This window comes from Sphaerodactylus townsendi, linkage group LG06, assembly GCF_021028975.2.
Source record: "Sphaerodactylus townsendi isolate TG3544 linkage group LG06, MPM_Stown_v2.3, whole genome shotgun sequence".
Lineage (NCBI taxonomy): Eukaryota > Metazoa > Chordata > Lepidosauria > Squamata > Sphaerodactylidae > Sphaerodactylus > Sphaerodactylus townsendi.
The window spans coordinates 31,553,891-31,569,961 of NC_059430.1; the positions used below are offsets into that span (position 1 = coordinate 31,553,891).

The following is a 16,071-nucleotide window of genomic DNA, read 5'->3' on the forward strand; positions in this document are numbered from 1 at the left end:
GCCTCCCCTGGTTCTTAGTATTGTGAGAGAAAGAGAGAAAATTCTCTCTCATTACCGACTTCACCCCATGCATAATTTTATAGATTCTTAACTGTATCCTCTCAACTGCCTCTTCTCCAAACTAAAGAGTCCCAAACGCTGCAGCCTCTCTATAGGGAAGGTGCTCCAGTCCTCAATCATCCTTTTGCTAAGTCTTTCTCTGCACTTTTTTTCTATCTCCTCACATCCTTTGGAGATGCTATACCAGAAACTGGACACAGTACTCCAAGTGCTGCCTCTCAAGCACTCACTGCTTTTATATGTAAGGGCATGACAATTCCTGCAGTTTTATTCCTCAATTCCTTCCCTAAATTATACCTAGTATTGAGTTTTGCCTTTTTTTTCACAGCTGTTGACGCATTGGAGTTGACATTCCCATGGAACTATCAACTAAGACGCCTGTAATCCTTTTCCTGACCAGTGACTGATAGCACCTGGACCCTTTTGTAGCTTGTATGTGAAGTTTGGATTTTGCCCTATGTGGCATCATCTTTATTTTGCCCTTGCGTAATCATTCTCACCACATTCTTCTTCCATTGAAGCTGTCCTCGGTGCTTCTAGCACTTCAATGGCTCTCCCTGCCAAGCTGCCATTTCGCTGAAAGATTGAAAGCTAGGGCAGTAGTGCTGTTTGCTAATGATTCCAATCTATTCTTTTCTTGCCCTTCCCACCAGATATATTTTTGAGCACAAAGGTAATGAAAGGATCTTATTTATTAACAACTGCATGCTGACCGATGACGCTCGTTATCATGTGACTGCTGGTGATGAAAAATGCTCTACTGAGCTGTTTGTAAGAGGTAATTGCAATTTATTCCACAGATTCTCCACTGATGTATAATGATGTGACATCATTGATATTAAAAATTTCATAATGTTTATGGGTTCTGTTTTTTAAAAAGATATAATAGTTCAAGGAGGAAAACAGATGAAAGATGGTGAATGCACCTTGTCTGGTTAAGCACCCAGCTTGCTAATTAAAATTTTATGCAAATCATGTTAATATCATGGGCTAGCAAAATACAAATTTAGCTATTAACCTTAAATTTATTATTGCATGTTTGTGTAAAAAGCCAATTTGCTCCACAAATATGCTTAGAGGAGTGTTGCCTCTTGGGTACTTGTACTTCCCACAACTGTTATCATTGAATTGTTATGGATCTGGAGATGGAAGTTTCCACCCCTATCCCAAGTCCAGCTTCTCATTAGCTTTGATTCTGCCCTTGCTTCAGTTATAAAGCTAGCTGATCCACAGCAAACTAGCCTCCCTAATACAGTTTATTAAACTGACTGGCACTTTGCTAGTTATGCATTAAAAAGAGATCCTTACTGCTAAATAAGTTGCATAAGCTGTTTTTATAGTGTAGAACAGGGGTAGGGAACCTGCGCCGCAGAGCCCATGACAAGCGTTCTTTCTGCCCGGCCCTTGCACTCAGCGGGGTTCCGACTTGGAAGCCGAGCCGCTGGCTCTTATCCTTGCCCGCCCTTGCAGGCAGTAGGGCGGGAGCGTATTCAATCCTGCCCAAGCAGCCGGGCTGGGCCGCCACAGGCTTCCCCTCTCGCCTGCCCGTTGGAGCGGGGCGGGCACTTTTCCTCGGCGGCTCTGGCGAGGGCCGAGCCACTTGCCCCATCCTTGCCTGCCCTGCAGGCAGCAGGGCGGATGCATCCATGCGCTTCTCAGAATGAGCGGAGTAAAAGGTAAAAAAACCCAATATATACAGTGTTATCTTTATTTTAAATGTCAAAAATTATTTGCGGCTCCAAGTGTTTTCTTTTCCCGTGGAAAACGGGTCCAAATGGCTCTTTGAGTGTTAAAGGTTCCCTACCCCTGGTGTAGAACCAGAATCCAGGAGGTGTAGTGGTTAAGAAAAATTGACTCCAATCTGGAGAACTTGGTTTTCTTCTTCCCTCCTCCACATGAAGCCTGCTGGGTGACCTTGTGCCCGTCACAGTTTTCTGAGAAATCTGCCACCCCACCCAGGGGCAAGCAATTGTCAAACTACCTCTCTTGCCTTGAAAACCCTCTGGGGATGCCATAGTCAGCTGTGACTTGACAGCCCTTTCTACCACAGAACCAGCAGATGGCAATAATAGGTGCTAGTAAAGAGTGAAAAGAATGGGAAACAAAGAGAATGCGGGGTGTGGGGGATAAAGGTACTGTGCTCTCCAGCCTTACCTACCTAGTGTCCTGTTGCTCTTCTAGTGATTTGAGAGTGTCAACACTATTCCAGAATCTTGGATGCTGTGACTCATCCTAGACCAGTGACGGCGAACCTTTTTGAGACCGAGTGCCCAAACTGCAACCCAAAACCCACTTATTTATCGCAAAGTGCCAACATGACAATTTAACCTGAATACTGAGGTTTTAGTTTTGGAAAAATGGTTGGCTCCGAGGCGTGTGTTACTCAGGAGTAAGCTTGGTGGTAGTTGTTGGCTTTGCTTTGAAGCAACCGTGCAACTTTTGCAACGGGTGAATCACGACCCTAGGAGGGTTTGCTCAGAAGAAAGCCACATTGCCAGCAACTGAGCTTACTCCCAGGTAAAGGATCGTGTTTTAATTCTTTGCATGAAAATCAGTGGGGTTTAGCAGCGCTTAACAGGGTTACCTATTCTGCTTCCCCAAAACGAGGTCTTAGGTTTAATGCTAATAGTCGAGCCCAGCGGCCCAGGCCAGCCTTAGCACATGTGGGGGGGGATTTCCCCCCCACATGATGAACTCTGTGTGTGCCCACAAAGAGGGCTCTGAGTGCCACCTCTGGCACCCGTGCCATAGGTTCGCCATCACTGTCCTAGACTAATTTCAGGTGCCACTGGATTCAAACTAATTTCCACTCAGTTCTGTCTTCTTTTTTGCCTATTTAATGGATTGTAGGAATGCCAGAATGTCATTTGCACAGTTATTATTTTGTAAGAATATTATCTTACTCATTCTAAGTAAGATTCTGGCTTAGGATATCATTAGACATTAAGATTCAACCATATTTTTTCTTATTCTTGATGTAATTATGATGTACTCTTACTTTAGAGCCTCCAGTGATGGTGACAAAACCTCTGGAAGATACGAGTGGCTATATTGGAGATAAAGTAGAATTGTCTGTTGAAGTTTCTGAAGATGATGCAAATGTGAAATGGTATGTAATTTATATCCTTTTGAAATGCATATTTTGACCCTGATCCGTGAAAGGTTAGATGTGACTAAATCCCATTAAACCAGTGGAACAACTGTAAAACCCCGAAATGATAGTAACAGTGAAGTAATATTAATATAAAGTAGTAATATTTGATATTACCAAAATTAATGGAGAAATTAACATTGCAGTTAAAATAATCAAAAGATAATTTTTTTATTTTGTAAAAAACATTCTAATTTACATTAAATGTAAATGGGGATTCTGATGACCCAAAACCCTCAGCTCACTATAAATCTTTTCGATACTTATGTTATAAAAATGGTGCATGCTTTCCTTTTATTACAATGGTTGGGTTGGGGCTGTGGCTTAGTGGTAGAGGATTCGCTTGGCATGTGGAAAGTCCTAGGTTCAATCCCTGGCATCTCCAGTCAGTAGTTGATGTGAAAGACCACTGCCCAGGACCCTGAAGAGCTGCTGTCAGACAAGTAGTCAATCCTGACCTTGATGGATCAATAGTCTGATTTGGTATAAGACAACTGTGTGTGTTGTTTTGTCATCATATTTACTTATATAAGTAATGAGATATTGTTATATTCCATTGTTGCACATATTTCATTTATTTTTATCATTTTTAATTTTTTGTTTTAAATGTCATATTTTTACTATTATTTTTTATTTTGGGGGTATTTTTCGATGTTTTTTGCGTTTCCAGGCAGCAGGGGGCACATGTTTAAAGCTAGTGGCACCAATATTTCAGGGTCCTGTCCAGAGACTGTCCTGATTATACCACCCAAGTTTGGTGAAGTTTGGTTGAGAGGGGCCAAAGCTATGAACCCCCAAAGGGGGACCCCATCCCCCATTTTTTCCAATGGGAGCTAACAGGAGATGGGGCTACCCCTTTGAGGGTCCATAACTTTGACCCCCCCAAACCAAACTTTACCAAACTTGGGTGGTATCATCCAGACCAGGGATGGCAGGGGCTGATGGGAATTGTAGTCCATGAACATCTGGAGAGCCACAGGTTGCAGACCCTGATCCAGACAGTCTCTGGATGATACCCTGAAATTTTGGTGCCACTAGATTTAAAAATACACCCCTGACAGGAACCCCCAAATTTGTCCAGATTCTCTGCTTTGCAGTGCCTTGACTCCATTGTACCCAATGGGGAATTTCTGAGAGTGTAAGCAGGCTGCACATTTGTGAAGATAGAGGCACCAGACTTTCAAGGTGGCTCCAGGAGGCCCTCATGGTAATAGCATCCAGGCTTGGTGAACTTTGCTTCTGGGGGTTCAATTTTATGGGCCCCCAAAAGGCCTATTTTGTTTCCCCACTCCTGCATGTGAAGCCTGCTGATTGAGTTCTCTCAGAACTCTGTCAACCCAACCCCTCGCCCCCAGAAGCAAAGTTCACCCGAATATGCCCGAATTCACCCAGATGCAGGCCGAATCTGGTATTTGTTGCACTGGAATCTCCAAGCCTACTGTTCAGGCAAAGCATAGCGACAGTTGTAACTTTTGGAGGGTAAATCTCCTCAGGACAATAGTGGGCAGAGAGAAGGTGTTCGGGGTGCACAACATCCCCCAGCTCCCAGCACTTACTTTTCAGTAGTCATCAGAGGCTACTGAAGGAACTAAAAGGTGGAAAAGACCCACTTTTGCAACCTCTTAGAGCTGCCCATTCTAGGGGTCCAATCCTTAGGAACTAGTTCAACAGTGTAATCCTCATTTATTTCAACGGATTCATCTAAATATCTTGTAGGATTTAAATTCAAGTCCAGTACCATTGTGCGTATAATTGTTAGAGAGTGTCTCTTGAAAGCTTATAGCCTGAAAATCCTATTGATTTCTGAGGTGCTACTGGACTCGAATCTAGCTTTTCTACAACTGACCAACCCACATATCTCATCAGACTATCTTGTAGAATCTTGTGATCATACCAGTTAATCTAAAGAAAAGCCAAAACTGAATTCTCCCAAATGTGCAAACTGGGAAAAGATCATGGCAGCAGTAATGTGTATTCTTACAGCAAGAAGGTTATTGCAAGGTTTTTCAGAAGTTTTACTTCATTACTAACAACCTATTGTATATTCTCAGTTCTTAAATACCTTCTTCCGGTCCGGGAAGGTTTTAAGTCTTGGCCTTAGCAGTGGTACAATCAAAACAATTATCTTTTTCCCCCATTATCTTTGATCAGGTTTAAAAATGGTGTGGAACTCCCCCTTGATAGCAAATCTCGATATAAAGTGAAGGTTGAAGGTAAAAAACACACCCTGATCATCAGTGAAGCTACCAAAGGGGACAATGCCACTTATTCAGTGATGACAACTGGAGGGCAATCAGCTGCTCGGTTGAAAGTTGGCTGTGAGTAATGAATGCCTTTTCAGTTTATTTATTACAATATTTATATTATGCTTCCTCCCCAGAGCAACTTATAGCAGTAGAGGAGACACACAATATAAGTAATCTAATAAACAAAGAAACAACCAAATTATATCCCAGTCTTGAACTGGTATAGGAGAACTATGTATGTTGCATTGAGGATAAAATAATATCAGTGGCTGATTCATTTGAAGACAAAGACTGCAGGACCCTGGCTAAGAGCCAAAGGTCCAAGAACTCTTTAGTTCCTACCCAAGAGCTTGTGATTGTTGTCACACCTTTATACCTACAGGAAGGTAGGAGGGAAAAAACCCCATTGCTACTAGCAAGACGTTTCTCATCAACATTTCCCCTTTTTTAAATTAACATTGCATAAGCAAATATACATACAAATATAACATAATCACTGAAATGTCTTGATCTATTTGAAAAATGTGTGTGTACAATACAACCACTAGTGCCACTATATTCTTCCTAAGTACAACTGGGAAATGTGAACAATGTATTCATTTTCTGGGATTAGACTTTGTGAACAGTATATTTGCAAGATACCACTTTGGCGTCAGTAGATAATTATATTATGGAATATACACTACTTTCAGTGAAAGGCTCTGTAGGTTGGCACAGGAGCACCTGCGTGGATGTATGCGATAGCCGTCTATGCTCCAAAAACATTCTTGTTCAAAATAGCAGACATTAATAACTCACAATGAAAATAATGAACGGCTGTTGTAATTGCCTTCATTTCTCTTTTCTGAAGTGAGACCGCTGAAGATAATGCAGCCACTGGAGGACCAGACGGTAAGACTTGGCAAAGAACTCTCTCTGAAATGTGAGATCTCTGAGAACTTAGAAGGAAAGTGGTATAAAAATGGACAGCTTCTCCAACCAAGTGACCGTGTCAAGATGTATCACAAAGGAAGGTAAGCACAGATACGTTGGACCAATGTACTGCCTAAACCACATGACAATGTGACAATGGGGATTGGAAAAAGTCATTCCAGTGGAAGGAATACAAATCAGTAGTGGGAAAAGGTTTAACTCTTTGTTTTCATGCCATGTTCACAATCAGCAAGGCTCCTTGCCAGGCTGCTTTACATTCAAAGTGGAAAAAAGACCCTCATTGCCCCCCCCCCCCCAGGTTTAAAACAACCAGGGGAGATTGTCAGAACAAACATAATATTCCAAGGCACCACACTCTCATTCCATATTATACTCCCAAATGGCTGTTCTTGCATCTAAAATATACATCTTAGAACAGTGGTGGCGAACCTATGGCACGGGTGCCAGAGGTGGCACTCAGAGCCCTCTCTGTGGGCACGCGCAAGCAGAGTTGTCCCCCCTACACACACATCTAGGCTGGCTTGGGCCGCTGGGCTCGATTATTAGCATTAAACCCAAGACCTAGTTTTGGGGAAGCAGTGTAGGTAACCCTGTTAAGTGCTGTTAAACCCCACTGATTTTTCATGTGAAGAACTAAAGTGCGATCCTTTACCTGGGAGTAAACTCAGTTGCTGGCAATGGGGCTTGCTTCTGAGTAAACCCTCCTAGGGTCATGATCCACCCATTGGAAGAGCTGCACAGTTGCTTCAAAGCAAAGCCACCGACTACCACCAAGCTTACTCCCGAGTAACATACACCTCGGAGCCAACCGTTTTTTCTAAACTAAAACCTCAGTATTCGGGTTAAATTGCCGTGTTGGCACATTGCGATAAATAAGTGGGTTTTAGGTTGCAGTTTGGGCACTCGGTCTCGAAAAGGTTCGCTGTCGCTGTCTTAGAATCACCAAGCCCCACCATCATGTTGAGTTTTGTCCTGAGAAACTGTTGTGTTTTATCAAGCAGCAAATATTTTCAGCTTAAGAACATAAGAACTAGCCCGCTGGATCAGACCAGAGTCCATCTAGTTCAGCTCTCTGCTACTCGCAGTGGCCCACCAGGTACCTTTGGGAGCTCACGTGCAGGATGTGAAAGCAATGGCCTTCTGCTGCTGCTGCTCCTGAGCACCTGGTCTGCTAAGGCATTTGCAATCTGAGATCAAGGAGGATCAAGATTGGTAGCCATAGATCGACTTCTCCTCCATAAATCTGTCCAAGCCCTTTTTAAAGCTATCCAGGTTAGTGGCCATCATCACCTCCTGTGGCAACATATTCCAAACCCCAATCACACGTTGCGTGAAGAAGTGTTTCCTTTTATTAGTTTATTCTACCCGCCCAGCCGCCTGGTCTCCCCCCAATGTTAATTCAAGCTGCCACTCAAAAACAACAGCCAGTCAGAACACGGGACACCCGGCATGCTCAGATATGCTTCCGAACTAAATGCAGAAGTCCCGGGCTCGTTGGAAACAAGCTGGAGTATTTCCTCCCGGTCTTCACAGGATTCCTTCAAAAAATGGGCAGCCATGCAAAAGGACACTCCAGGATAAAATAGATCCAGGTTAAAAAACTGGTGGAACACAGGTATAATTTTGCCATGCGGAAACGACCACAAACACACATGGAATATGGGTGGCTATTACTTTCTTGTGATAAAGTGTAAAATCAAACATGTAAATGTAAAATCAGGTCTATTAATTGGTTGTAAAATGTTGCTTTAATCTCATAGGTGCAGTAAGTCTAATGCAATGTTTTCTTTAATTTTTCTCTCTTGATTTTGCACAGAATCCATCGGCTAATTGTTGATAGTTCGCTTGTTGAAGACGATGGTGAATATATGTTTGTTCCAGAAGCTTATAATATCAGCATCCCCTGCAAAGTGCATATTATAGGTAACTTCCAGGTGCCTTTTTCCTTTGGTGTGCTATATACTATTTAATTGATTCAGATGCAAGGTTGCCAGACTTGGTAACCAGCAAGAGATCAGGGGCCAGGGACTTGAGGGGCAACATGGGTAATGAAATTACATTACTTTTGGGGAAACCCGTAAGTGGCATTAAATTCTCTAGGGCCCTTTCCGCACGGGCCATAAACGGTGGCTTGGGGACGGCAAAAACGCCATCCCCAGGCCGCCGTTCGCAAAGGGGGCGCAGCTGCGTCGCAGCCGCGCCGCCCTCGCGCCGGCCGCCCGTCCCCACGCCAGCGTTTCCCCAGTGCGCTCGGAAGCGCACTTGTTGGGGAAACACCAGCTGGAAGCCGGCTTCCCGGCGCTTCCCCCCCTCGTTCCCTGTACTTACCTTGTCCCCGGGCCTCCGGCACGTTGCCGAGGCCTGGGGACACGCCCCCCCTGCCCTGCGCCGCTGGAGCAGGCGCGCAGGGCCAGGGGGGGGGTGTCCCCAGGCCTCGGCGACGCGCCGGGGACACGCCGAGTCGGCTGGGTGCCGGCGCTCCGCGGGGCCGGCTGCCTGGCTCTTTCTAGGACCGTCCGTGTGGACGGTCCTAGCGTCGTCAGGTCGGCGTCGAGTACGCCAACCCGGCCGCTTCCGCATTCGTGCAGAAATGGCCTAGGTTTTTCCTAGAAACGACAGCATCTCTCTCTTGGAATTGGCAAAAGCTGTACAGTTTTACCTTCAAAGTTCAAACAGTCAAGCACTCAGCACAGTATGATGGTGGGAGGATTCACCTCACATCACTTACATGCTCCAGTTCTGTGTGTATAGAGGGGAGTCTTTCCCCATTTACCCATATTTATGCATAATCAGGTTCCTCTCTAGTAGAGTTACCAGCCTAGAATTCCTCAAAGCTCTATAGCAGAATATTAGAATATAAGGGACTTCCTGGAGCACCATGATGTCACTTCTAGGTGAAACCTGAAAGTGACATTGTACCATCAATCAACCTCACCACCCCACCGTTTCTCCTGCCTCTCATTCAAGCAGTGACAGGGGACAGGAGATGATAGTTGGTGGTCTCCTTCTAACCCAGGTAAGTTGGCAGTCTTACATCTTCTCCCCAAACTCTGTCCTCTGCAGACACACACCCCCCAATCCAAATTACAAGGATTTTCCCCAGCTGGATTTCAAAGTCCTACTTCCCAATTGCTTTAGATGAGCAGAGAGATTCGATTTTTGTCTTGCCTTAACCTGTATGTGTATATTTATTTAGCTGGTGTGGAAGCCTTGGTCTTTGCTCTGCAAAGCAAGCCGGCTGCCTATTGTGAAGGAGGGGAGAATGTAGCTTCTCTAGGAACTGGCTCACTGATGCATCTAAGAGGTCTGTTGCTGTAACAGACTTATACTTATCTGAGGAAATTAGAAAGAACACCTGGGAGTAGCCAAATACTCTCACTGGCTAGGTGAATTGGCTTTGAATTTATAGCAACATGTCACAATAAAGGCTAGGACTTGTGGAATTTGGGGTGTATCTATAGTATTCCTGAGGTCCACATGTAAGAAAATCAAAGGCCTTATTGATGGTATACCAAATTAGGTTTGAAGAAGAAACAGATAGAAATGATTTTTTTTTAAAGGTCAAGGGATATAGGTACTAGTTTAGAAGGTTTTTATACAAGGTTTTCTTTATTAGATTTGAGTTTGTGTTTTGTATGTGCTACTCAGTGCACTTCTAAAATGTTCCAGTCATCTCAGAAATTCCTGGAATGACTTTCTCTGTGTTTTAATTTTACAGATCCTCCCAAAATCCACCTTGATGGGATTGGTGATAATAACACCGTGACAGTGGTAGCAGGAACCAAGTTACGACTTGAGATTCCCATCTCTGGAGAGCCTGCTCCAAAGGTCATGTGGAGTAGAGGCGACAAGGTACATACAATTGGGATTCAGTCCCCTATCTGCCCTCCAATTATAAGTTGTTGTTGTTTTTAAAGAATGTGCTTTATTATCTTTCATATTAAGATATCGGTGCATTTTTATGATAGCAAATATGTCGACAGTGACATAGCTCTAAGGTAAATTTGGAGACTGGTTTGAATGATACATAACCCTATGTAAACTCTGACACTTATGAGGCTGCTGATTAGTTCAATCTTGATCCTCTTTGATCTGAGATTGCAAATGCCTTAACATTCCAGGTGATCAGGAGCAACAGCCACAGAAGGCCATTGCTTTCACATCCTGCATGTGAGCTCCCAAAAGCACCTGGTGGACCACTGCGAGTAGCAGAGAGCTGGACTAGATGGACTCTGGTCTGATCCAGCTGGCTTGTTCTTATGTTCTTAATGGTACTTAAATTGAACTTAAATTTATAAGCCACCTCAAGGATTGAAAAATGACCTGTTAATATTTAAACCAAATATATGCAATAGATCTCCTAGATGAATTGTTAGAATTAATAATGCATGCAGAGCCACACACAAGGTTTTAGCCAAACTGAAATACCCACTGATATTAGAAGTGGGACAGAAGAACTGGGTAGGGGAAAAAAATCAAGCTAGCTTCCTACATGCTCTCTTTTTGGTCCCTCCTGCTTTTAAGGTCCTGTCTTATCTAAAATATCCTTGGATAATTAATGAGGGATTTATGATTTCACTGTCCCTGACTATAGAACCCCCATATCCAGGAAGAGAAGATTGTCTCTTCCTTGTCTGAAAATTCTGGCCCTGGGCAGGAAGCAACCTGACTCTCCATTCCTTCTGATATTGTTATGGGATGTTAAAAAAGATGAGAGGATAGAACACTTCATGACCAAATATCTTATATAGAAAGGGATGAATTCCCTTTTCCTCTCCCGGGTACACCCTTGTGTACCATCATACTTAGACCGATAGAAGGTAAGCCCGTTACATTAAGCTGCTGACTGTTACAAGCCTGTGGTCATGGTTTACCACAAAGTAACTGGCAAATTCAGATACCAGCCAGATGTGAAGAAGAGAAAGGGAATAGAAAATGTGCGACAAAGGAGAAATAGTTCAAAGGAACAACACATAGAAGGTGGTGTGGGGAGTAAAATCTTATATGGATGGACCTAATGGTTGCATTGATGTGCTTGTGCTTCATTCTAGTGTCAACTTCCCATACTGCTTCCAAGTGTTGTGGAATGAATCATCCATTAATTCATTTCACTTGTAGTCCACTTTTCTTGATGAATTTCAAGGCAAATTACACTTTTGCATTCAATGTTACTATGCTGTGCCTAGCAATAGCATTAACATGCTAATACCATCAGTCGGGACATGACTGTACTGGACAGGAGCAATTATCATGCTCCCTCCTAATCATTTGATTTTTCCTGCAGCAGATCTTGGAATTGGGCCCTACTTATTTTATTCACAGGACTTTTGAAAGTGTGTTGCTCAGATTGTTGTAGGATAATGTATTCATTTTATTGTTTCTCATATAGCAGTTTCCTGGTTTTCAGTTTCCTGTGTGCTATTTATTTTCCCCTCCACTTCTCCACTTCACAATGAATGATAGTGGCTCATGGATTCTGGAAGCCGAATACGAGCAGAGAATTATCCAGATAGCAGTTGTTTAGTGATTGATTCTGCAGAGAGGGACGACTCAGGCACCTACAGAATAATGTTAAAGAACGAGGCTGGAGAAGACACAGCCCACATCAATATCAAAGTGGTTGGTAAGTGCAGAGGCTTTTGTATCAAGATGTCATATTTAGGTTCAGAGTTTATCATTCTTTCTGAATCTTTTCAAGACACGTATATAGTTCTTAACCTCACAATTCCTGACTAAGAATAAGTCACGGTGTTTTCTCCAAGACAATCCAGTTAACTCTTACATAGTTGATCTGGGCTTGCCATTCTTCAATCCTGTACTCTATCTTCGCCTCATGGATCAGGGCCCTTCAATCCATGGGTTATGGAGTCCCACCTGATGGGTTGTAAACCTTGACAAAGTTGTCATTTTCTGATGCACAAGAGTACCTTGGGGGGTGGGAACTATACCTTGTCTCACAGAAAGGTAGAACCTCAGGGTTGAGTTAATTTGCAGCCACTTCTTGGTCCTTCTTTGTATTGAAAGGAGGTGGTAGCCATCATAGGGGATCAGGAAAAAATTACTAAATTGAACGGTTTGAGTTTTGAAAAAACCAATGGGTGGAGAAGAATCCCTAGGTGACCACAAGCAGAATGCAGTTAAAACCACTGTGATAGCCCAAGAAATTCCAGAGATACAGATGTTTTTACCCATGGTGGCCATTTTGGAAAAATTGGGGGGTCCAAATTAAAAAAAGATTAGTGGGGGAGAATCCCCAGAGGCCACTGAGCAGAATACAGTTAAAACTGCTGTGATAACCCAAGAAATTCCAGAGATACAGATGGTTTCATCCACAGCAGTCATTTTAATATTGGGACTTTTTTTCTACAGCAGAGGTGCACTACTTTTACCTCCTCTGAACAATGCAGAACCGAATTTTTATCTTTTGGTGGGATAGCACAGAGGCTGGATAGGTCCATTTCTGTGTCGTTCCTCTTGTCTGTTCTGCTGCTGTCTCTTTTTCAATTCAATTCAATTCAACCATTAATGGCATATAGCTGTTGTCTCTTTGTTTACCCAAAATGCTACTTAAGGGTTCATTCCTTCCAGCTAAATACACTTTCTAACCACCATGAGGACCAGATGTGCTTTCTGCAGTCTCTCTCCATGCTCTTGTATATAGATGGAATAACTAGTCCTCCTTTCCTATCAAAGTATGAGTTTCTTTACAACAGAAGACTTCGACTTTCCTGAAGTGAGAAGCCTCATGTGGACTTTATAACTAAATCAGCATTCCCATTCCACATCATAACCAAACTCTAAGCTAGCAGTGTGTTCCATGCTTAGTGATATCTGAGTTTGGAAAGACTGAAGACCACTCCGTTACTGCATGCTTATTTCTGATGTAAAAATTGTAGTGAAAGGTTTGACCCATCATCCTGCAAGTAGAATTTCTCTTTATTAATCTGTTTGATGGGTTTTCTTTAGGATGTTCCAAGCTTCTCTCATTGAACATATAACCAGAGAGGCTTGTTTGCATCTTAACTAATACCTTGACCTTATGGTAGAAGACTTGGCAATTGGGACCATCTGAAATATGTCAGAAGCCTTTCTTCGTGGAGGCTTGCCACCAAATGAGAGCCTTCTTGTTAGAGATGGCAGTGGCCATCCAAAGAGAGATCTTCAAAATCTTTCTCTGTCTAAAAAGTTTATCATTTTGTTTCAGTATATTAATTAAAAATGCCCTGCTTGCTGTACAACAGCGTCATTATTGTTGGAGCTAAAAAGATGTTATGAATGGTAATTCTTTTGATTGCTACAGATATTCCTGATCCTCCAGCCGCTCCAAATGTGATCGATGTAGGAGAAGACTGGTGCATTATGACTTGGGAGCCCCCAGTGTATGATGGTGGATCTCCTATTTTAGGTAAGCAAGTGCATCTTCTGTTTTGGTGTTTCAATGTTGGGGTGACTCATACTGTTTTCAAGATTAATGAGCCTTCTAAATGGAAACTCTCCTGGAAGACATTTTGCCCCACCCCCTATTCTTCTCAGAACCAATGAAGCACACTTGTATTTTCATATGTGATAGTTTGGGTATAGGCCAAAAGCAACACTCCCATATGTCCTCTTCATCTTTCCTTGGTAATATGTAAAGAAAACATGTGATACAACATTGTCATTATCTGGATTTCCATACCCAAACACCATTTTATCAGCTGTCACCCACAGGAGCAGTAAACCCCATGTTTACATTTGCTAATTTTAATGTTGGATCATTATATTACTGCTTTTATATTGATTAGGTTATTACATTGAACGGAAGAAGAAACAAAGCTCCAGGTGGATGAGGCTGAACTTTGACCTTATTAAAGAAACAACGTTTGAGCCAAAAAAGATGATTGAAGGAGTTGCCTACGAGGTTCGAGTATTTGCAGTCAATGCCATAGGCACTTCTAAACCAAGTATGCCATCAAAGCCTTTTGTGCCTCTGGGTGAGTAGTAATAATTTTGGATAATGAGACTATTCATAAAATGTGTTTGTTTGAATATATAGCATTTAGCCATGAGAATGTGATGCCTTGTGGAAGAGACATTCATAGACCTATAGTCAGAAAAGGAAGAAAGGACTCCTATACATTGTTCCATAGAAAACAAAGATCCAGGAAATAAGATGATGGGAAAATATGCCATTTCTATAGTATGCCCAGCTCATTTCCTGCATTTTGGACATGTGAAATTGATACCAAGAGGAAGTTGTTTATACCTGTGTATTCTGCCAACACAAAAATCACCCTCTCCAGCTGACAGTAATACTGAAGTGTTTCATTAGTAAGTATGGTTGGGTGGAACAAAGGAATTTGATACATGGGCCCATATTTTGTAATCTACCACAGCATCCTGTTCAATAGCACTCCACTTCTGAGTTTCTTAATTTAGAAGTTGGTAATACATTGAACTTGTACAGAATTTATTATTTTGTTCCTTATATTTATGTTTTTTTATTTTGCTACTGTTTGTTCTCCATTATCAGAACTTTCATATATTTGACTGTGATATTTTAAAATCCAATTTTGTGTAATTTATTTTTAATGTATGAACACATAAACCCACACATTACAGAATACACAGGTTGGGCCTGGGTTCCAACCCTGTGTCAAACATAATACCCCTGAGTTGTGGGATCGCCTTAATTCCTGTGCATGCAGTATCAGATTAGGATCTGAGGAAGGGGCTTTTGCCCCTTGCACCATTTTCCCAGACTGAACACCTATGGGAAGGGGCATAATTGAAATACCTGAGGGCTGAGTACCAGTAAGAAAGGGGCTACCTTCCATCTTCTCCTTTGAACCTGCCTAAGAAATTGAAGTTATTTTTACCCCTGTTTCTGGGCAGAGATTTCCAAAACTTTGGAGCTTTTGCTTAAGAAGTCCTATTTGTTACGCTCTATCTCCATGTTATGGTCAACACTACTTGATTTCATGTGACAGACAGGTTCCTTATTGGTGAAGATGGTCCCCTCAAAGCTATTTAGGGCGTGAAAGGTGAACATTAGCACTTAGAATTGGGCCCAAATATAATTAGTCTAACACAAACAATGTCTCACAATCTCAGCAGAAGAAAAGCAACTGCACAAAGTAAATCAAATGCAAAAAGACCAGTATCTGAACAGTAAGAGAGACAGAAACAAAATGTCAGTGACTTCCAAAGATGGGCAGTGATGCATCCTAAGGTTGTGTCACTAACACAAATGCTTTCTTTTCAGCTGTCACCAGTCCGCCTACCTGCCTGGCAGTTGATTCTGTAACTGATACTACAGTTACCATGAAGTGGCGGCCACCAGACCAAATCGGAGCTGCAGGTTTAGATGGCTATATTATAGAATATTGCTTTGAAGGAAGTAAGTGGCAGCTGGGTTATGCTTCTGTTAAGTGAGGATGTCCTACCTTTTTTTTAATCTGAGGGATGTTTCCACAAAGCAAGCATGTGATGTGAGGATTCTGCCAAGTATGTGGTTCTATCCTGCTTGCCTTGCTTTCAGATTGTTGGTCCTGCTATCCATAAAATGATCGGTTTTATACTTTCAACTGGCATTTCCACTCAATGTCATATATACCCTGGGGGATGTTTATTCCATTGATAATGAAGTCTTACCTCTGCATTCAGTGGCAACCTGGATATCTCTCTGCTTTAGGGAGAAAG

At 42.5% G+C, this 16,071-nt stretch overlaps 1 protein-coding gene across 1 annotated transcript in view; it reads left to right on the top strand.

The window, feature by feature from the left end:
• MYBPC1 (myosin binding protein C1) overlaps window positions 1-16,071 on the top strand; it is a 98,645-nt gene that overhangs the window by 53,615 nt on the left and 28,959 nt on the right. The window contains 10 exon segments of the mRNA XM_048501523.1: window positions 714-838; window positions 3,064-3,169; window positions 5,363-5,529; window positions 6,308-6,470; window positions 8,207-8,313; window positions 10,109-10,242; window positions 11,854-12,013; window positions 13,691-13,795; window positions 14,175-14,363; window positions 15,635-15,769. Of these exon segments, the coding sequence (XP_048357480.1) occupies window positions 714-838; window positions 3,064-3,169; window positions 5,363-5,529; window positions 6,308-6,470; window positions 8,207-8,313; window positions 10,109-10,242; window positions 11,854-12,013; window positions 13,691-13,795; window positions 14,175-14,363; window positions 15,635-15,769 (1,391 nt within the window).